We start from the raw sequence: 18,881 nt of genomic DNA, 5'->3' as shown, positions 1-18,881 counted from the left end.
TTTGAGAGGAAGATTGATGCCTTCTCAAAGTTCACATTCACTCTCCTCTCTTCTGATGTACATCCTTAGGACTTTCAGTACTTTCAGTACTTTATGAGGTTAAGGAGTTAGCAAAAGAATCTCACTCCACCTTTATATTTTAACAGTGCAAGCCATGTGTATCCATTATTTGAGTCCCCCTCATTATAATTCATCTTTGTAGAAAACTGTTCCTCTGCATACTTACCTCTGTCTTACTTTGTAGAGCTTTTCAAAGCCTTCAGAATGCTTTGATGAACCTTAGCTCATTTAACCTTCCCAAGAGCTATATAAGGTAGGTGAGGAATGCACTGTTCTCTTTTTTTCCGGCTAAATAACTATGGCCAGAAAAAATAAAGTGATTCATTCAAGGTCATAGGTTGAAAGAAATGTTAGGTAAGTTGACCCACCATCCCAGTTTGCCTTAAACTGTCCCAGTTTTTTTTTTTAATTTTTTTTCAACGTTTTTTATTTATTTTTGGGACAGAGAGAGACAGAGCATGAACGGGGGAGGGGCAGAGAGAGAGGGAGACACAGAATCTGAAACAGGCTCCAGGCTCCGAGCCATCAGCCCAGAGCCTGACGTGGGGCTCGAACTCACGGACCGGGACCGCCAGATCGTGACCTGGCTGAAGTCAGACGCTTAACCGACTGCGCCACCCAGGCGCCCCAAACTGTCCCAGTTTTAACATTGAAAACCCCATATACTGGGAAAACCCCTTAGTTCTGGATGATTGGTTACCCTATAGCCAGGATTAAAATGTCTATCTCTCAATTCTCAAACCTGTGCTAAAGATACTGCCCTATGTCATCTTTATTCTAAAAACTAGTATCTGAATAGTATTCCTCCTTGTCTACACCTTAGTATATCAGGGCATTTCTTCATGGTGGGTCATCTTCCCCTAGGACAGAAGCAATAACATCTAGTGGCCCTCAAAGGTACTCAAGACAGTTTTGGCAAAAGAGGACCATGTTTCAGCTTTCTTATCCACAAAACAATGACAATAATCTCTATATTGTTTACTTCACATGGTTATTGTGTGGATCAAATGATAAAGGATGTGAAACTGTTTTATAAGCTGCTAATAGCTATTCACATGTGAGAAATTGTGGTTATCCTTTACTCATCCAGGCAGAAGCTAGCTCCTTGCTTTATTCTCTTTCCAGGTCAGCAAGTGGTATAGCAACTAATTCTGTGAACTTTGGTGAATTTCTTGGCCTCTGTGCCTCTGTTTCCTCATATGCAAATTGGGGCTAATGATAATTTCTGATATGTTGGTGTAAAATATTGAATGAAATATTAAATGTAAAGTATTTAAAAGATTTCCTGGCACATTAGCATTAGCTATTTTGGATTGGCTTCCTCAACCCTGTAACTCAGAGCCAGAGACTATGTTAAGAGGACTCTTAAATCAAGTGAAATGGAAGCCACTACTTACATTCTGATACCTTTTCACTAGCTCCCCAGTATTTGTGTTATGTACCCACAGCCTTCCCACAATGGATTGCCAAGAAAATGAGTACTGGGACCAATGGGGACAGTGTGTCACCTGCCAACTGTGTGGACCTGGACAAGAACTCTCCAAGGTAAGTCCCTCTGATCAGGATACTTATTTCTGTCACATTCTAGGAACAAGCCTGGCAACTGAGTGGGTCCAAGATTAGGAGAGTCAGCCCTACCTGTGGCTAATACAGTTTAGTGGGCAAAACATACAGTCTAAGATTATAATAGCAGTGGCAATGCCAACAAAATTCCACCTGACAGGATCAGGGCCAAGGGAGGTTTCCACAATATAATGACATATATCAAGAGGAAATGTGGAGTGCAGAGGCCCATGAAGTCTCCTTAGCATTAGCGAAATCTGTCAATTAAAGTTGGGCTCACCCACTTGGGGTTCAAGAGTCAGATATCAGGTCTGATCTGCTATAGAGCTACTTCAGATCAAGTAGCAAAGGAACTCTAAGGAGGTGCCTTCTGAGGACAGAATATAGGTAGTAGAGTCCCAAGGTGGAAATGAATTACACATGTTCAAGGAAGAAAAATGTTAGGACAGCTGATGTACGGTAAGTAAAATAGAGAGTGGTACACAATGAGGTCATAGAAGGGGTATAGGCCAAACTCTGTGGAGTCTTGAAGTCTATGATAAGAAATTTTCATATTTTTTCCCTCAGTGCACCAGGAACCCTTTGGAGTGTTTTGAGTAGAAGAGTAACATGATCCTCTAAGTAAAGTAAAATATCACAATTATTTAGTCCACCTTCCTATATCTGTATTTCACAAATGAAGAGACTGAGTCCAAGAGATACCAACACATGCAAGTACAAACTCTAATTTTAACTCTTTACACATAATATTTGGTATCACAGATGAGTGCCCACATGGTTGATAAGGGTTCCCAGGACCCAGGAAAGGTTATCAGAGGCTAGATCATGCTGGCCATTGGGATGGACCTGATGGACCAAGCTGCTGGGCTTGACAGAATCTATTTTCAATATTACACTGATGTTGATAAAAAGTCCTGGCACTCCCATTAAGAACAGTCTCTTACAAATGTTTCTATCATGTACATTGCCATTATGTTTAAAGCTATCCACATTTACATATTTACGTATTGAACTTCTCCAAGGGAGAAAAGTGAGTCTTTCTATCAAACTTCCGTTACCAAACTCTTAAAACATGACCAATGATGAAATGTGTATGTGTCTATTTCAGCACCACTAGAAAGCTCAGAGAAAATGAAGGAATTGCAATGTTGTGCTCCTGAAAAGCTTTATAAATAAACAGATTGTACTTGTATAGTAGTCTGTACCTTGTAAAGAGCTTTCATGTGCATTGCCGAATTTGGTCCTCAGTCACACCAAGGAGGTATTATGAACCCCATTTTACACGAGGAAACTAATACTCAGAGAGAATGCACGACTTGCTCAAAGTCAAAATAGTTCAGTAAAAATAATCATGAGCCACATAAACAAGGGTTTGAGCCTCAGTTTTCCTGTGGGCAAATTAGTTTATCTATGACTCAGGATATGGTCAGCTAGAAGTAACATAAAACTTAGCAGTGACTTGAACCATAAACACATTTATTTATGTAATGAAGTCTAAAGGTCAAGAGAATGTGCTTGATTGAGCAGACCAACAATGTTGCCAAGGACACAGACTTTTTTTTTTTTTACTCTTCATCTTGTGTACCTTGTTTTGTCCTCATGCTTGTGGCCTCTTGGTTGCCATAACTCAAAGCATCATATCGCCACATCAAAGTGAAAGTCAGGAAGAAGGGACAGGGACAAAACACCTTGACTTTTATTAGGGAAAATCTATCTTCCTAGAAGCAACCGAGCAAATTTTCTTTATATCTTATCGGCGAGAATTGGATGCTATATCTCTAAACTGCAAGAAAGGCTAGGAAATGAGTACCTGGCAAATGGGAATGGGATTACCATAATTAAATAAGACCAATCAAGAATCAGTTCTTGAGGATGGTCACCTTACAACCCAGAATTAAATCAATTATCTATTAGTAAGAGAGAAAATGGGCTATAACATTTGGATAAGCAGCTAATTTCCTAATTGGCCTTGTTTTTATAATTACTTTTATTTAAAGTTCACTCACATGGATTTTAAACATCATTGTAAATAAATCATTACAGAAAATCAACAGTATTTCCTCAGGACATATTTCTAGAAGTATAATTACCACGCAAAATAATGCTACTATTTAGAAATTCTTGATATATATAAGCAGAACACTTCTGAATTTTTTTGCTAATTTTCATTATAATTATATTTATTACCAATACTACATGGAATTCTTATATCCTAAAAGCCATAACACATATGAACAATGCATGTAACTACCATCTATTAATTTTATGCTTTCCTTTGTATTATTAAATTACTAATTAATGAGAACTTTATGATATACCCTTTTTATTTAATTTTTTTCTATTTGATGGGGGAAAAACAACTTTTTTCAGTTTATTGTCTATTTGCATTTTGAATTTTGTGAAATATTACAAATTGCTTATTTTACTCATCTATTCATTGTTTATTCTTTACTAGTGTAAGGAACCTGAGTAAACAAATAGCAGAATATAGTTTTTAAATACTTTATATAATATATATGACTTTAAAAATAAAATGGTTTCGAATTTTGTTTCATTTTATCAACATGTGTTGACAATTGCATCTATTTTCCCTTTGACATGTTAATTTGATTGTATATATTAATAAATTCCAAAAATTAAGATATATTGCATTTCTACGATAAACCAATTTTTATTGTGATTTGGGGTTACATATCCTTTTATCTTTTATAAGTTAATATTTTATTTATAATAAATAAATAGTCTTATAGCACTATCAGCACCAAAATTGGAATAAGAATTATGTTAGCAGAGTAAAATTAATTAAGAACACCAATGTTCTTCTAATTATTAAACTGGTTAAATAAACCAGCCCTACAAGAGATCATAATGGGGATCCTGTGAGACAAAGTACCAGAGACATCACTACAAGCCGGATACCTACAGACATCACAATGACTCTAAACCCATATCTTTCTAGAATAACACTGAATGTAAATGGACTAAATGCACCAACCAAAAGACATAGGGTATCAGAATGGATAAAAAAACAAGACCCATCAATTTGCTGTCTACAAGAGACTCATTTTAGACCTGAGGACACCTTCAGATTGAGAGCGAGGGGATGGAGAATTATTTATCATGCCACTGGAAGTCAAAAGAAAGCTGGAGTGGCCATACTTCTATCAGACAAACTAGACTTTAAATTAAAGGCTGTAACAAGAGATGAAGAAGGGCATTATATAATAATTACAGGGTCTATCCATCAGGAAGAGCTAACAATTATAAATGTCTATGTGCCGAATATATTAGCCCATAAATGTATAAAACAATCATTCACAAACATAAGCAACCTTATTGATAAGAATGTGGTAATTGCAGGGGACTTTAACACTCCACTTAGAGAAATGGATAGATCATCTAGACCCACGGTCAATAAAGAAACAAGGGCCCTGAATGATACGTTGGATCAGATGGACTTGACAGATGTATTTAGAACTCTGCATCCAAAAGCAACAGAATGTACTTTCTTCTCGAGTGCACATGGAACATTCTCCAAGATAGATCACATACTGGGTCACAAAACAACCCTTCATAAGTATAAAAGAATTGAAATTATACCATGCATACTTTCAGACCACAATGCTATGAAGCTTGAAATCAACCAGAGGAAAAAGTCTGGAAAACCGCCAAAAGCATGGAGCTTAAAGAACACCCTACTAAAGAATGAGTGGGTCAACCAGGCAATTAGAGAAGAAATTAAAAAATATATGGAAAAAAATGAAAATGAAAATACAACAATCCAAACACTTTGGGATGCAGCGAAGGCAGTCCTGAGAGGAAAATACATTGCAATCCAGGCTTATCTCAAGAAACAAGAAAAATCCTAAATAAAAATCTAACAGCACACCTAAAGGAAATAGAAGCAGAACAGCAAAGACAGCCTAAATCCAGCAGAAGTACAGAAATAATAAAGATCAGAGCAGAAATAAACAATATAGAATCTAAAAAAACTGTAGAGCAGATCAACGAAACCAAGAGTTGGTTTTTTGGAAAAAATAAACAAAATTGATAAACCTCTAGCCAGGCTTCTCAAAAAGAAAAGGGAGATGACCCAAATAGATAAAATCATGAATGAAAATGGAATGATTACAACCAATTCCTCAGAGGTACAAGCAATTATCAGGGAATACTATGAAAAATTATATGCCAAAAAACTGGACAACCTGGAAGAAATGGACAAATTCCTAAACACCCACACACTTCCAAAACTCAATCAGGAGGAAATAGAAAGCTTGAACAGACCCATTACCGGCGAAGAAATTGAATCAGTCATCAAAAATCCCCCAACAAATAAGAGTCCAGGACCAGATGGCTTCCCAGGGGAGTTCTACCAGACATTTAAAGGAGAGATAATACCTATCCTTCTCAAGCTATTCCAAAAAGTAGAAAGGGAAAGACAACTTCCAGACTCATTCTATGAAGCCAGTATTACTTTGATTCCTAAACCGGACAGAGACCAGGTAAAAAAAAGAGAACTACAGGCCAATATCCCTGATGAATATGGATGCAAAAATTCTCAATAAGATAATGGCAAATCGAATTCAACAGCATATAAAAGAATGATTCACCATGATCAAGTGGGATTCATTCCTGGGATGCAGGGCTGGTTCAACATTCGCAAATCAATCAACGTGATAGATCACATTAATAAAAGAAAAGAGAAGAACCATATGATCCTGTCAATCGATGCAGAAAAGGCCTTTGACAAAATTCAGTAACGTTTCTTAATAAAAACCCTCGAGAAAGTAGGGATAGAAGGAACATACTTAAAGATCATAAAAGCCAATTATGAAAAGCCCACAGCTACTATCATCCTCAATGGGGAAAAACTGAGAACTTTTTCCCTGAGATCAGGAAAATGACAGGGATACCCACTCTCACCCCTGTTGTTTAACATAGTGTTGGAAGTCCTAGCTTCAGCAATCAGACAACAAAAGGAAATCAAAGGCATCAGAATTGGCAAACATGAAGTTAAGCTTTCACTTTTTGCAGATGACATGATATTATATATGGAAAATCCGATAGACTCCACCAAAAGTCTGCTAGAACTGATACATGAATTCAGCAAAGTTGCAGGATACAAAATCAATGTACAGAAATCAGTTGCATTCTTCTACACTAATAAAGAAGCAACAGAAAGATAAATAAAGAAACTGATCCCATTCACAATGGCACCAAGAAGCATAAAATACCTAGGAATAAACTTAACCAAAGATGTGAAAGATCTGTATGCTGAAAACTATAGAAAGCTTATGAAGGTAATTGAAGAAGATATAAAGAAATGGAAAGACATTCCCTGCTCATGGATTGGAAGAATAAATATTGTCAAAATGTCAATACTACCCAAAGCTATCTACACATTCAATGCAATCCAAATCAAAATTGCACCAGCATCCTTCTCGAAACTAGAACAAGCAATCCTAACATTTGTATGGAACCACAAAAGACCCCGAATAGCCAAAGTAATTTTGAAGAAGACCAAAGCAGGAGGCATCACAATCCCAGACTTTAGCCCCTACTACAAAGCTGTAATCATCAAGACAGCATGGTATTGGCACAAAAACAGACACATAGACCAATGGGATAGAATAGAAACCCCAGAACTAGACCCACAAACGTATGGCCAACTCATCTTTGACAAAGGAAAGAACATCCAATGGAAAAAAAGACAGTCTCTTTAACAAATGGTGCTGGTGGAACTGGACAGCAACATGCAAAAGACTGAAACTAGACCACTTTCTCACACCATTCACAAAAATAAACACAAAATGGATAAAGGACCTGCATGTGAGACAGGAAACCATCAAAACCTTAGAGGAGAAAGCAGGAAAAGACCTCTCTGACCTCAGCCGTAGCAATCTCTTACTTGACACATCCCCAAAGGCAAGGGAATTAAAAGCAAAAATGAATTACTGGGACCTTATGAAGATAAAAAGCTTCTGCACAGCAAAGGAAACAACCAACAAAACTAAAAGGCAACCAACAGAATGGGAAAAGATATTTGCAAATGACATATCAGACAAAGGGCTAGTATCCAAAATCTATAAAGAGCTCACCAAACTCCACACCCGAAAAACAAATAACCCAGTGAAGAAATGGGAAGAAGACGTGAATAGACACTTCTCTACAGAAGACATCCAGATGGCCAACAGGCACATGAAAAGATGCTCAACGTTGCTTCTCATCAGGGAAATACAAATCAAAACCACACTCAGATACCACTCACACCAGAGTGGCCAAAATGAACAAATCAGAAGACTATAGATGCTGGAGAGGATGTGGAGAAACGGGAACCCTCTTGCACTGTTGGTGGGAATGCAAATTGGTGCAGCCATTCTGGAAAACAGTGTGGAGGTTCCTCAGAAAATTAAAAATAGACCTACCCTATGACCCAGCAATAACACTGCTAGGAATTTACCCAAGGGATACAGGAGTACTGATGCATAGGGGCACTTGTACCCCAATTTTTATAGCAGCACTCTGAACAATAGCCAAATTGTGGAAAGAGCATAAATGTCCATCAACTGATGAATGGATAAAGAAATTGTGGTTTTTATACACAATGGAGTACTACGCGGCAATGAGCAAGAATAAAATATGGCCCTTTGTAGCCACATGGATGGAACTGGAGAGTGTGATGCTAAGTGAAATAAGCCATCCAGAGAAAGACAGATACCATATAGTTTCACTCTTATGTGGATCCTGAGAAACTTAACAGAAACCCATGGGGGAGGGGAAGGAAAAAAAAAAAAGAGGTTAGAGTGGAAGAGAGCCAAAGCATAAGAGACTCTTAAAAACTGAGAACAAACTGAAGGTTGATGAGGGGTGGGAGGGAGGGGAGGGTGAGTGATGGGTATTGAGGAGGACACCTTTTAGGATGAGCACTGGGTGTTGTATGGAAAACAATTTGACAATAAACTTCATATACTGAAAACAAACAAAAAAAACTGGTTAATAGCAAACATTTGCGGTACATTAATCATTTGAGAGAATTGCCTTTGCCTCCTAATTAGGAAAGAATATTCTTTGTATAATTTTTGCATGATACCTTGTTCTTTTTTAATTTCCTGAAAATGACTCATTCATTTATTCAATAAGTTATTATTGAATAAAATTTGATAGTGTTTATTTTCATCTGGTATGCAAATGTCTGCTTTTAAGTGTTGTATTAGACCATTTATATATAAGGTAATGATTGATATATTAGAGCTTTTATTATTTTTTAAATTTTATTTTTCTTGTTCCTCTGTTTGTCTTTTCTTGACTTCCTGTGGGTAAACTAATTTGGGCGGGATTATACCTTGATTGTTGTATAGACCAGTAAGAAAGAGATCATTCTGGGTATTATTATATACACATGTAACTTAACACTCCCTACCAGTATCAAGATTTTATCATTTTGTAACATAAATTTCACTGGTAATGGCAAACATATAGTCATAGTTAAATTCTGCAATATCGTAATATTGGTGTTTTATTCACAACTCTAGTTTAAAAGAAATATATAGATATAGATATAGATATAGATATAGATATACATATAGACATATAGATGTATAACCATAAATACAATAATCTTCTGCTAGCAATTGCACTATATATATATATATATATATATATATATATATATATATATATAACATGTACAGACAGTCCCCACTTACAATGGTTAACATACACATTTTCAATGTTATGGTGTTAAAGTGATGTACATTCAGTAAAACTTTAATTTGAATTTTGAATTTTGGTCTTTTCTTTGGGTAGTGATATGTGAGACAATACTCTCCCATGATGCTGGTCAGCAGCAGTGAGCTGCAGCTCCCACTCAGCCACATGATTGCGAGGTTAAAGCAACAATACACTTACAGCAATCCATGTCCATAAAATTATTCTTTTTTTATCTCTCAGTACAGTATTAAATAAATTACATGAGATATTCAATACTTTATTACAAAATATGTTTCATTTAATATCATTTTGCCCAACTCTAGGCTAGTGTACACATTCTTGGAACCATATAAGGTAGGCTAGACTAGGCTATGATTTTCAGTAGGAGTATTAAATGTATTCTCAATATAATATTTTCAAATGATTCCTTTATTGGGATGTAACCACATTGTCAATTGAGGAAGATCTTTAAATTGTAATAGCAATACCTAAAATGTGTGAGAGAGAAGTAAGATTGTAAAATATATGAATTCTATTGAAGTTATCAGTTTAAAATAAGGTGTCAAAAATTTAAGATATTTTATGTAAGCCTCATGGTGACAAAAAGGGAAAGTATTGTAATAATTACACAAAATAACACAACAGAAACATCAAGCAACACTGATACTAAAACACATTAAAACACAAAGGATAGAAGGTTAAGGAACAGGAGCAATGGACTTAGAAAATGACCAGAGAACAATTAACAAAGTGGCAATAGTAAGTACTTGCTTATCAATAATTATTTAAATATAAATGGATTAAACCCTCCAATCAAAAAATATAGATGGGGTAAATAGATAAAAAAGCAAGATCCTACAATATTCTGCCTACAAAAAGCTCACTTTAGCCTTAAATATAGATATGCACTGAGAGTGAAGGGATGGAAAAAGACATTCAAACAAATGGTAAAAGCAAACAAACAACAACAACAAAACAAGGTGTAACTATACTTATATCAGACAAAATAGACCGTAAAAGTGTTAAAGAGATGGGGCAACTGGGTGGCTCCTTCGGTTAAGAGTCTGACTCTCGATTTCAGCTCAGGTCATGATCTCATGGTTGGTAAGATTCAGCACCACATTGGGCTCCATGCTGACAGTGCAGAGCCTGCTTAGGATTCTTTCCTTTCTCTGTGCCTCTCCCCCCTACTTGTGCTCTCTCCCTCTCCCTCTCTCTCAAAGTAAACATTTAAAAAGAATAAAGAAAATGAAAGTGTTAAAGAGACAAAAAAAAGGTAATTATATAATGATAAAGGAGTCAAAACATCAAGAAAATATACCAATTGCAAATATTTATGTGCCCAACTTTGGAGCACCAAAGTGTTAAAGCAAAAACTAACAGAACTAAAAGGAGAAATAAACAGTAATACAATAATAGATGGGGACTTAATTCTTTACTCTCAACACTCAATAGATCCAGACAGAGAATCCATAAGGGAACAGTGAATTTGAACAACACTATAGACCAAATGACCTAATGGATGTATATAGAACATTCTATCCAATAACAGCAGATACACATTCTTCTCAGATGGAAATGGCATATTTTCTAAGATAGACTACATGTTAGGCCACAAAACAAGTCTTAACAAATTCAAGAAGGCTGAAATCATACCAAAGATTTTATTTGACCACAATGACATGAAACTAGAAACTAATAACAAGAGAAAAACTGGAAAATTTTGAATACATGGAAATTAAAACACACTTTCTTGAACATCCAATGGATCAAAGAACAAAATAAAAGGGAATAAAAATTTCTTGAGACGAATGAAAATAGAAACACCACATACAGGAACTTATGTGATACAGCAGAAACAATTCTAAGATTTCTAACAATTCTAAGAATTCTAACAATTCTTAGCAACAAATGCCTACATTAAGAAGCAAGAAAGATCCCAAATAAATAACCTAATTCATAGCTTAAGGAACTAGCAAAGTAAAAACAGAGACCAAAGCTAGTAGGAAAAAAAAAGAAATAATAAATATTAGAGAATAAGTAAATGAAATAGGAACAATAGAAACAATAGGAAAGATTAAACTAAGAGTGTGGTTTTTTTGAAAAGATAAAATTTATAAACTGTTAGCTAAAATAATCAAGGAAAAATGAGAAAGGACACCAATCAAACAGAATTATCTATGAAAAAGCAGACATTACAATTGATGGCACAAATATTCCATGGATCATAAAAGGCAAGGCTATATTAAAAACTATATTCTAACAAACTGAACAACCTAGAAGAAAAGGGAAAAATCTTAGAAACATACAATTTACAAAAACTGAATCAGGAAAAAATAAATAATCTGAATATACCAATTACTAGAAAGGAGATTATATTAGTAATTTAAAACATCTCCCAATAAAGAAAAGCCAAGGATTACATGACTTCGCTGGTGAATCTTACCAAATATTTCAAGAATTAACACGAATCCTTTTCAAATTCTTCCAAAAAATCAGAGAGGAGGGACACTCTCAAACTTAATTTACAAGGCCAACATTATCTTGATACCAAAACCAGAAAAGTTTACTACTAGAAAAGAAAACTACAGGCCAATAACCGTGATGAATATGGAAGCAAAAATTCTTAATAAAATACTAACAAACCAAATTCAGGAGCAAATTAAAGGGATAATTTACCATAATCAAGTGAGATTTATCCCTATGATGTAAGGATGGTTTAACTTATGCAAATCAGTTAATGTGATGTATCACAATAGAATGAAAGAAAATAATCATACGATAATCTCAGTAGATTCAGAAAAAGCATTCAACAAAATCTTAACATCCGCTCATGTTGAAAAACTCCTTAACAAATTAGACATAGAAGCAACACATCTCAATATAATAAAGGCCAAATATGATAAGCCAACAGCTAATATACTCAATGGTGAAAGAATGAAAGCTTTTCCTGTAAGATCAGGGTGCCCACTCTCATCACTTATATTCAACATAGTACTGGAAGTCCTTGCTAGAGAAATTAAGCAAGTAAAATAAATAAAATGTATCAGATATGGAAAGAAGTAAGTAAAATTGTCTGTATTAGCAAATGGCATGCTTTTATACCTAGAAAATCCTAAAGACTCAATCAAAAACCTGTTAGATCTAATCAATGAATTCAGTAGCTGCAGAATACAAATTAACATACAAAATCAGTAACATTTCTGTACATTTACAATAGCATCAAAAACAATAAGTAGGAATAGATTAACTTAGGAAGGAAAAGATCTCTACACTGAAAACTATAAAACACTGATGAAAGAAATTGAAGAAAACATAAATAAATGGAAGGGTATTTCATGTTCATGAAATGGAAGAATTCATATTGTTAAAATGTCACTACTACCAAAAGCTATCTATAGATTCAATGAAATTCATTTCAGTATACCTATGACATTTTTATAAGAGTAGAAAAAACATTCCTAACCTCTATATTGAACCACAAAAAAACCCAAATAGCCAAAGAAATACTGACAAAGAAGAAAAAATCACACTTCCTGATTTCAAGCTATACTATATATCTGTAGTCATCAAAACAGTATGGTACTGCCATAAATGCAGACCCATAGACCAATCGAACAAAATCAAGATCCCAGAAATAAACCCAAGTATATAGTCAACTAATATTTGACAAAGGGGACAAGAGTACTCAATGGAGAAAAGACAGTCTCTTCAATAAATGATGCTGGGATAATTGTATTATTTACATTGATAAGAATTAAACTCAACGCATATCTTGAACTACTCACAAAAATTAACTTTAAATAAATAAAAGACTTAAATGTAAGATCTGAAGCCATAAAAAGTCTAGAAGAAAGCATAAGAACAAAATGTCATGACGTGGGTATTGGTAGTGATTTTGTTTAATATTACACCTGAAGAACAAGCAACAACCACCACAAATAAACAAGTGGGACCATATCAAACATAAAAGCCTCTGCACAGCAAAAGAAACCATCAACAAAGTGAAAAGACAACCTACAGAATGGGAAAAACATATTTATAAATCATATATCTCATAAGGGATTAATATACTAAACATATGAAAATTCATACAACTCAATAGCATAATAACAAATAGTCCAATTAAAAAATGGGCAAAGAAATTGAACAGACATTTCCCCAAAGAAGAAATTCCAACAGGTACATGAAAAATGATCAACATCACTAGTCATGGAAATGCAGACTAAAATCACAGTAAAATATCACCTTACACATGTTAGAAAGGCTATATATATATATATATATATCCCAGAGGAGGAAGAGAGAGGGAAAGGTGCTGAAGGGGTACTTGAAGAAGTAATAGCTGAGAACTATTATATATATATAATATATACTATCTATATATTATATAGTAATATATATATACTATATATATTATATATACTATATAGTATACTATATATAGTATTATAGTATATAATAGTATATAATAGTATATATAGTATATAATAGTATATAGTATATATAGTATATAATAGTATATATAGTATTATATATCTATAATATATATATATAGTATATCTAGTATTATATATACTATAGTATACTATTATATACTATATAGTATATATATTACTATATAATATATATATTATATATATAATATATAATATATAATATATAATAGTATATATTATTATATATATTATATATTATATATAATATATTATATATATAATAATATATACTATATACTATATAATATATATATACTATATATATATAAACTATATATATATATACATACATATACATATAAACTTTCTGAAACTTTGATGGAATTGTAAATTGGTACAGCCATTGGAAAACATTATGGAGGATCCTCAAAAATTTAAAAATAGAACAACCATATAATTCAGCGATTCTATTTCTGGGAATATATCCAAAGGTTAAAAAAAAAAAAAACACTAACTTGAAAAGATATCTGCACTCCCATGGTCATAGCATCATTATTTACAATAGTCAAGACATGAAGACAACTTAACTCTTCATGTATGAGTGAATAAATAAAGACGTTGTGGTTCACGCACACACACACACACAGGGAGAGAGAAATACATACATACATAATGATATATTATTACATACATAATGAGATATTATTAAGCCATAAATAATGAGAAAACCCTACCATTTACAACAACATGGATGGACATTGAAGGCATTATGCTAAGTGAAACAAGTCTGACAGAGAAAGAAAAATCCTGTATAATATCACTTACATGTGGAATCTGAAACAAAACAAAAATTCATGGAAAAATAGATCAGACTTATGGTTACCAGAGTCAAGATGGGAGGGGTGTGAATAAAGATGATCAAATGGTACAAACTTTCCGTTGTAAGATATATAAGTGCTAGGGACATAATGTGCAATGTGATGACTATAACTAGCCCTGCTACATAATATACAGGAATGTTGTTAAAAGAGTAAATCCTAACAGTTCTCATCACAAGGGGAGACTTTTTCTTCTTTTCTTTTTATTGTATGTATATGAGAAGATGGATATTAGCTGAACCCATTGTGGTAATCATTTCACAATATATGTAAATCAGACCATCATCATACTGTATGCCTTAAACATATACAGTGAAGAATGTGAATTATTTCACAAAAAAACTGGAAAAAATTACCATTCTGAGTAAAGTATCAAAACATTACTTCCATTTAGTTTTCTTTGCTTTCTCCACTTTTAGAAAGGTACGGGTTTAGAGCCTTTGTGATGTCTGTATGTTTTATGCTTGTAGTGATGTCTCTGGTACTTTGTCTCACAGGGTCCCCCTTAGGATCTCTTGTAGGACTGGTTTAGTGGTGACAAATTCCTTCAGTTTTTTTTGTTTGGGAAGACCTTTATTTCTCCTTCTATTCTAAATGAAAGACTTGCTGGATAAAGGATTCTCGGCTGCATATTTTTTCTGTTTAGCACACTGAAGATATCGTGCCAATCCTTTCTGGCCTGCCAAGTTTCAAAAGAGAGATCAGTCGCGAGTCTTATAGGTCTCCCTTTATATGTGAGGGCACGTTTATCCCTTGCTGCTTTCAGAATTGTCTCTTTATCCTTGTATTTTGCCAGTTTCACTATGATATGTCCTGCAGAAGATCGATTCAAGTTACGTCTGAAGGGAGTTCTCTGTGCCTCTTGGATTTCAATGCCTTTTTTCCTTCCCCAGTTCAGGGAAGTTCTCAGCTATTACTTCTTCAAGTACCCCTTCAGCACCTTTCCCTCTCTCTTCCTCCTCTGGGATACCAAGTATGCGTATATTTTTTCTTTTTAGTGTATCACTTAGTTCTCTAATTTTTCCCTCATACTCCTGGATTTTTTTTATCTCTCTTTCTCTCAGCTTCCTCTTTTTCCATAACTTTATCTTCTAGTTCACCTATTCTCTCCTCTGCCTCTTCAATCTGAGCTGTCGTCGTTTCCATTTTGTTTTGCATTTTGTTTAAAGCGCTTTTCAGCTCCTCGTGACTGTTCCTTAGTCCCTTGATCTCTGTAGCAAGAGATTCTCTGCTGTCCTCTATACTGTTTTCAAGCCCAGCGATTAATTTTATGACTATTATTCTAAATTCACTTTCTGTTATATTATTTAAATCCTTTTTGATCAGTTCATTAGCTGTTGTTATTTCCTGGAGATTCTTCTGAGGGGAATTCTTCCGTTTGGTCATTTTGGATAGTCCCTGGAGTGGTGAGGACCTGCAGGGCACTTCCCCTGTGCTGTGGTGTATAACTGGAGTTGGTGGGCGGGGCCGCAGTCTGACCTGATATCTGCCCCCAGTCCATTGCTGGGGCCACAGTCAGACTGGTGTGTGCCTTCTCTTCCCCTCTTCTAGGGGCGGGATTCACTGTGGGGTGGCGTGGCCCATCTGGGCTACTTGCACACTGCCAGGCTTGTGGTGCTGGGTATCTGGCGTATTAGCTGGGGTGGGTAGGCAAGGTGCACGGGGGCAGGAGGGGCAGGCTTAGCTCACTTCTCCTTAGGTGATCCACTTCAAGAGGGGCCCTGTGGCAGCAGGAGGGAGTCAGATCCGCTGCCGGAGGTTTGGCTGCGCAGAAGCACAGAGTTGGGTGTTTGCACGGAGCGAGCAAGTCCCCTGGCAGGAACTGGTTCCCTTTGGGATTTTGGCTAGGGGATGGGCGGGGGAGATGGCGCTGGCGAGCGCCTTTGTTCCCCACCAAACTGAGCTCTGTCGTCCGGGGGCTCAGCAGCTCTCCCTCCCTTTGTCCTCCAGCCTTCCCGCTTTCTGAGCAGAGCTGTTAACTTATGACCTCCCAGACGCTAAGTCGCGCTTGCTGTCAGAACACAGTCCATCCGGCCCCTCCGCTTTTGCCAGCCAGATTCAGGGGCTCTGCTTGGCCGGCGGGCCGCCCCTCCGCCCTGGCTCTGTCCTGCCAGTCCGTGGAGTGCGCACCGCCTCGCCACCCTTCCTACCCTCTTCCATGGGCCTCTCGTCTGCGCTTGGCTCCAGAGACTCCATTCTGCTAATCCTCTGGCGGTTTTCTGAGTCATTTAGGCAGGTGTAGGTGGAATCTAAGTGATCAGCAGGACGCGCGGTGAGCCCAGCATCCTCCTACGCCGCCATCCGCTTTCTCCACTTTTAAATATCAAATTCTTCGCCATAGAAAGACTGTCTTTCTTTCCCCTTCATTCCCATAGGGTAGTTTTGATAGATATAGAATTTACATTTGTAAGTTATTTTCTTTCATCACTTGAAAAATGTTGGTCACTTCCTTCTGGCCTCCATGGCTTCAGTAGAAACCCATCCATGGTCGTTCCAATGGGTGTTGCCTTTAGAATGTAATTTTTTTTTCCTGACTGCTTCTAAGATTTCTCCTTTGTCATTTGTTTTCAGAAGTTTCATTTTAATGCTTACTGGTATACGTTTATTTGAATTTATTCTACTTGGGTTTTACTCACCCTCTTGAATCTGTAGGTCTTTTACCAAATTTGTGGTTTTCAGTCTTTATTTCTTTGAAAACTTTTTCAGAAATATATTATTTTCTTTCTATTTTAATGAGACTCTGATAATATAATTGTTTAATGATTTTTTTTTATTTTCCCACAGGTCCATTGTATTTTCAGTCTGTTTCCTTCCTGTTCATTTTGCATAAATTCTATTGCTTCGTACTCAAGTTCACTGATTCTTTCATCTGTTAGTTCCTCTATGCTATTGAGCCCATTCAGGGAGTTTTTAATTTATATTTCAACTTTTTTTTTTTTATTTTCACAGTTTCTATGTGAAAAATATTTTGTAACTTCTTGCTGATATTTTCTAATAATTATTTTATTGCAAGATAATTTGTAATTGCTGACTGAAGCATTTGTATGGTGACTGCTTTAAAATACTTGTTAGATAATTCCAACATCTGATTTATTTAAGTGTTGGTGTCAGTTGATTGCCTTTTCTCATTTGTGAAATTTTCCTAATTCTTGTTATGATAAGAGATGTTTTTAAACATATCTCTTGGAGGGGCGCCTGGGTGGCTCAGTCGGTTAAGCGTCCGACTTCGGCTCGGGTCATGATCTCGTGGTCCATGAGTTCGAGCCCCACGTCGGGCTCTGTGCTGACAGCTCAGAGCCTGGAGCCTGTTTCAGATTCTGTGTCTCCCTCTCTCTGACCCTCCCCCGTTCATGCTTTGTCTCTCTCTGTCTCAAAAATAAATAAACATTAAAAAAATTAAAAAAAAATATCTCTTGGATATTTTCATAATTGCTAAGAGACCAAGTGTTCTATTTAAATCTTTTATTTTAGGAGATGATCCCTTGTTTAGGTTTAGCATACCTGTCTTGGCTGTGATTTTCATGATCTTTTAGTATGACTTTGGTCTATATGGTTTTATAGTATGACTTTGGTCTATGTGGTTTATTTTATGCTACTGTGGCCCTCACTACTCTTTCCTGGTGCTGCTTGAGGAGTATAAGAATTTCTCTGGGCCAGGAAACTGTTACTTCTCTTGAAAAAGGAAGTCTCTCAGTTGTAGAGAGGAAGAACACATCCCAGGTCAGACTGCTTGCTGTTATAGGATATCATTTGCCAGTGCACCATGGCAAATTGTCTGTAGGTGGAGAAGATGAATATCAGACTGACAGGACAAAGGAACTTCTTGGACTGGGCACTTATGTCTTTGAGATCCCTCTGGACAGTACCCCTGTGGCCTGGTGTCTCTAATTGTGGATGAGGAGACTCAGGGTAACAGGGAAGAAGCTTCCCAGGAGATACCATTCATGACACAACATTGTGCCCCATATTTGCTTATTTGTGAAACATAAATGACAATACACACCTTACAGAAATTTATGAGGAATAAACAAGAATATAAGTACATGAAAGGAATTTTTGTTTTATTAATTTAATTATCAGGACATAACATACATAATAGCATCCTAGCACATAGTAGTTGATCAATAATATATTCTGAATTAGTATATTGAGAAGTAGCTGACACATGGTTAATTGTCAGTAAACACTAGCTAACTCCCATCATTACCTTTCCAGTAAGTGAATAAGTGAT

The 18,881-nt window shown here is 35.7% G+C and overlaps 1 protein-coding gene across 1 annotated transcript in view; it reads left to right on the top strand.

The window, feature by feature from the left end:
* Nucleotides 1–18,881, top strand: part of EDA2R (ectodysplasin A2 receptor) — a 60,655-nt gene that overhangs the window by 21,786 nt on the left and 19,988 nt on the right. The window contains 1 exon segment of the mRNA XM_058713093.1: nucleotides 1,509–1,605. Coding sequence (XP_058569076.1) covers nucleotides 1,519–1,605 — 87 coding nt within the window. The 5' untranslated portion in view covers nucleotides 1,509–1,518.

This window comes from Neofelis nebulosa, chromosome X, assembly GCF_028018385.1.
Source record: "Neofelis nebulosa isolate mNeoNeb1 chromosome X, mNeoNeb1.pri, whole genome shotgun sequence".
In the NCBI taxonomy this organism is placed as follows: Eukaryota; Metazoa; Chordata; class Mammalia; order Carnivora; family Felidae; genus Neofelis; species Neofelis nebulosa.
This window is presented reverse-complemented; position numbering and strand designations above follow the sequence as displayed.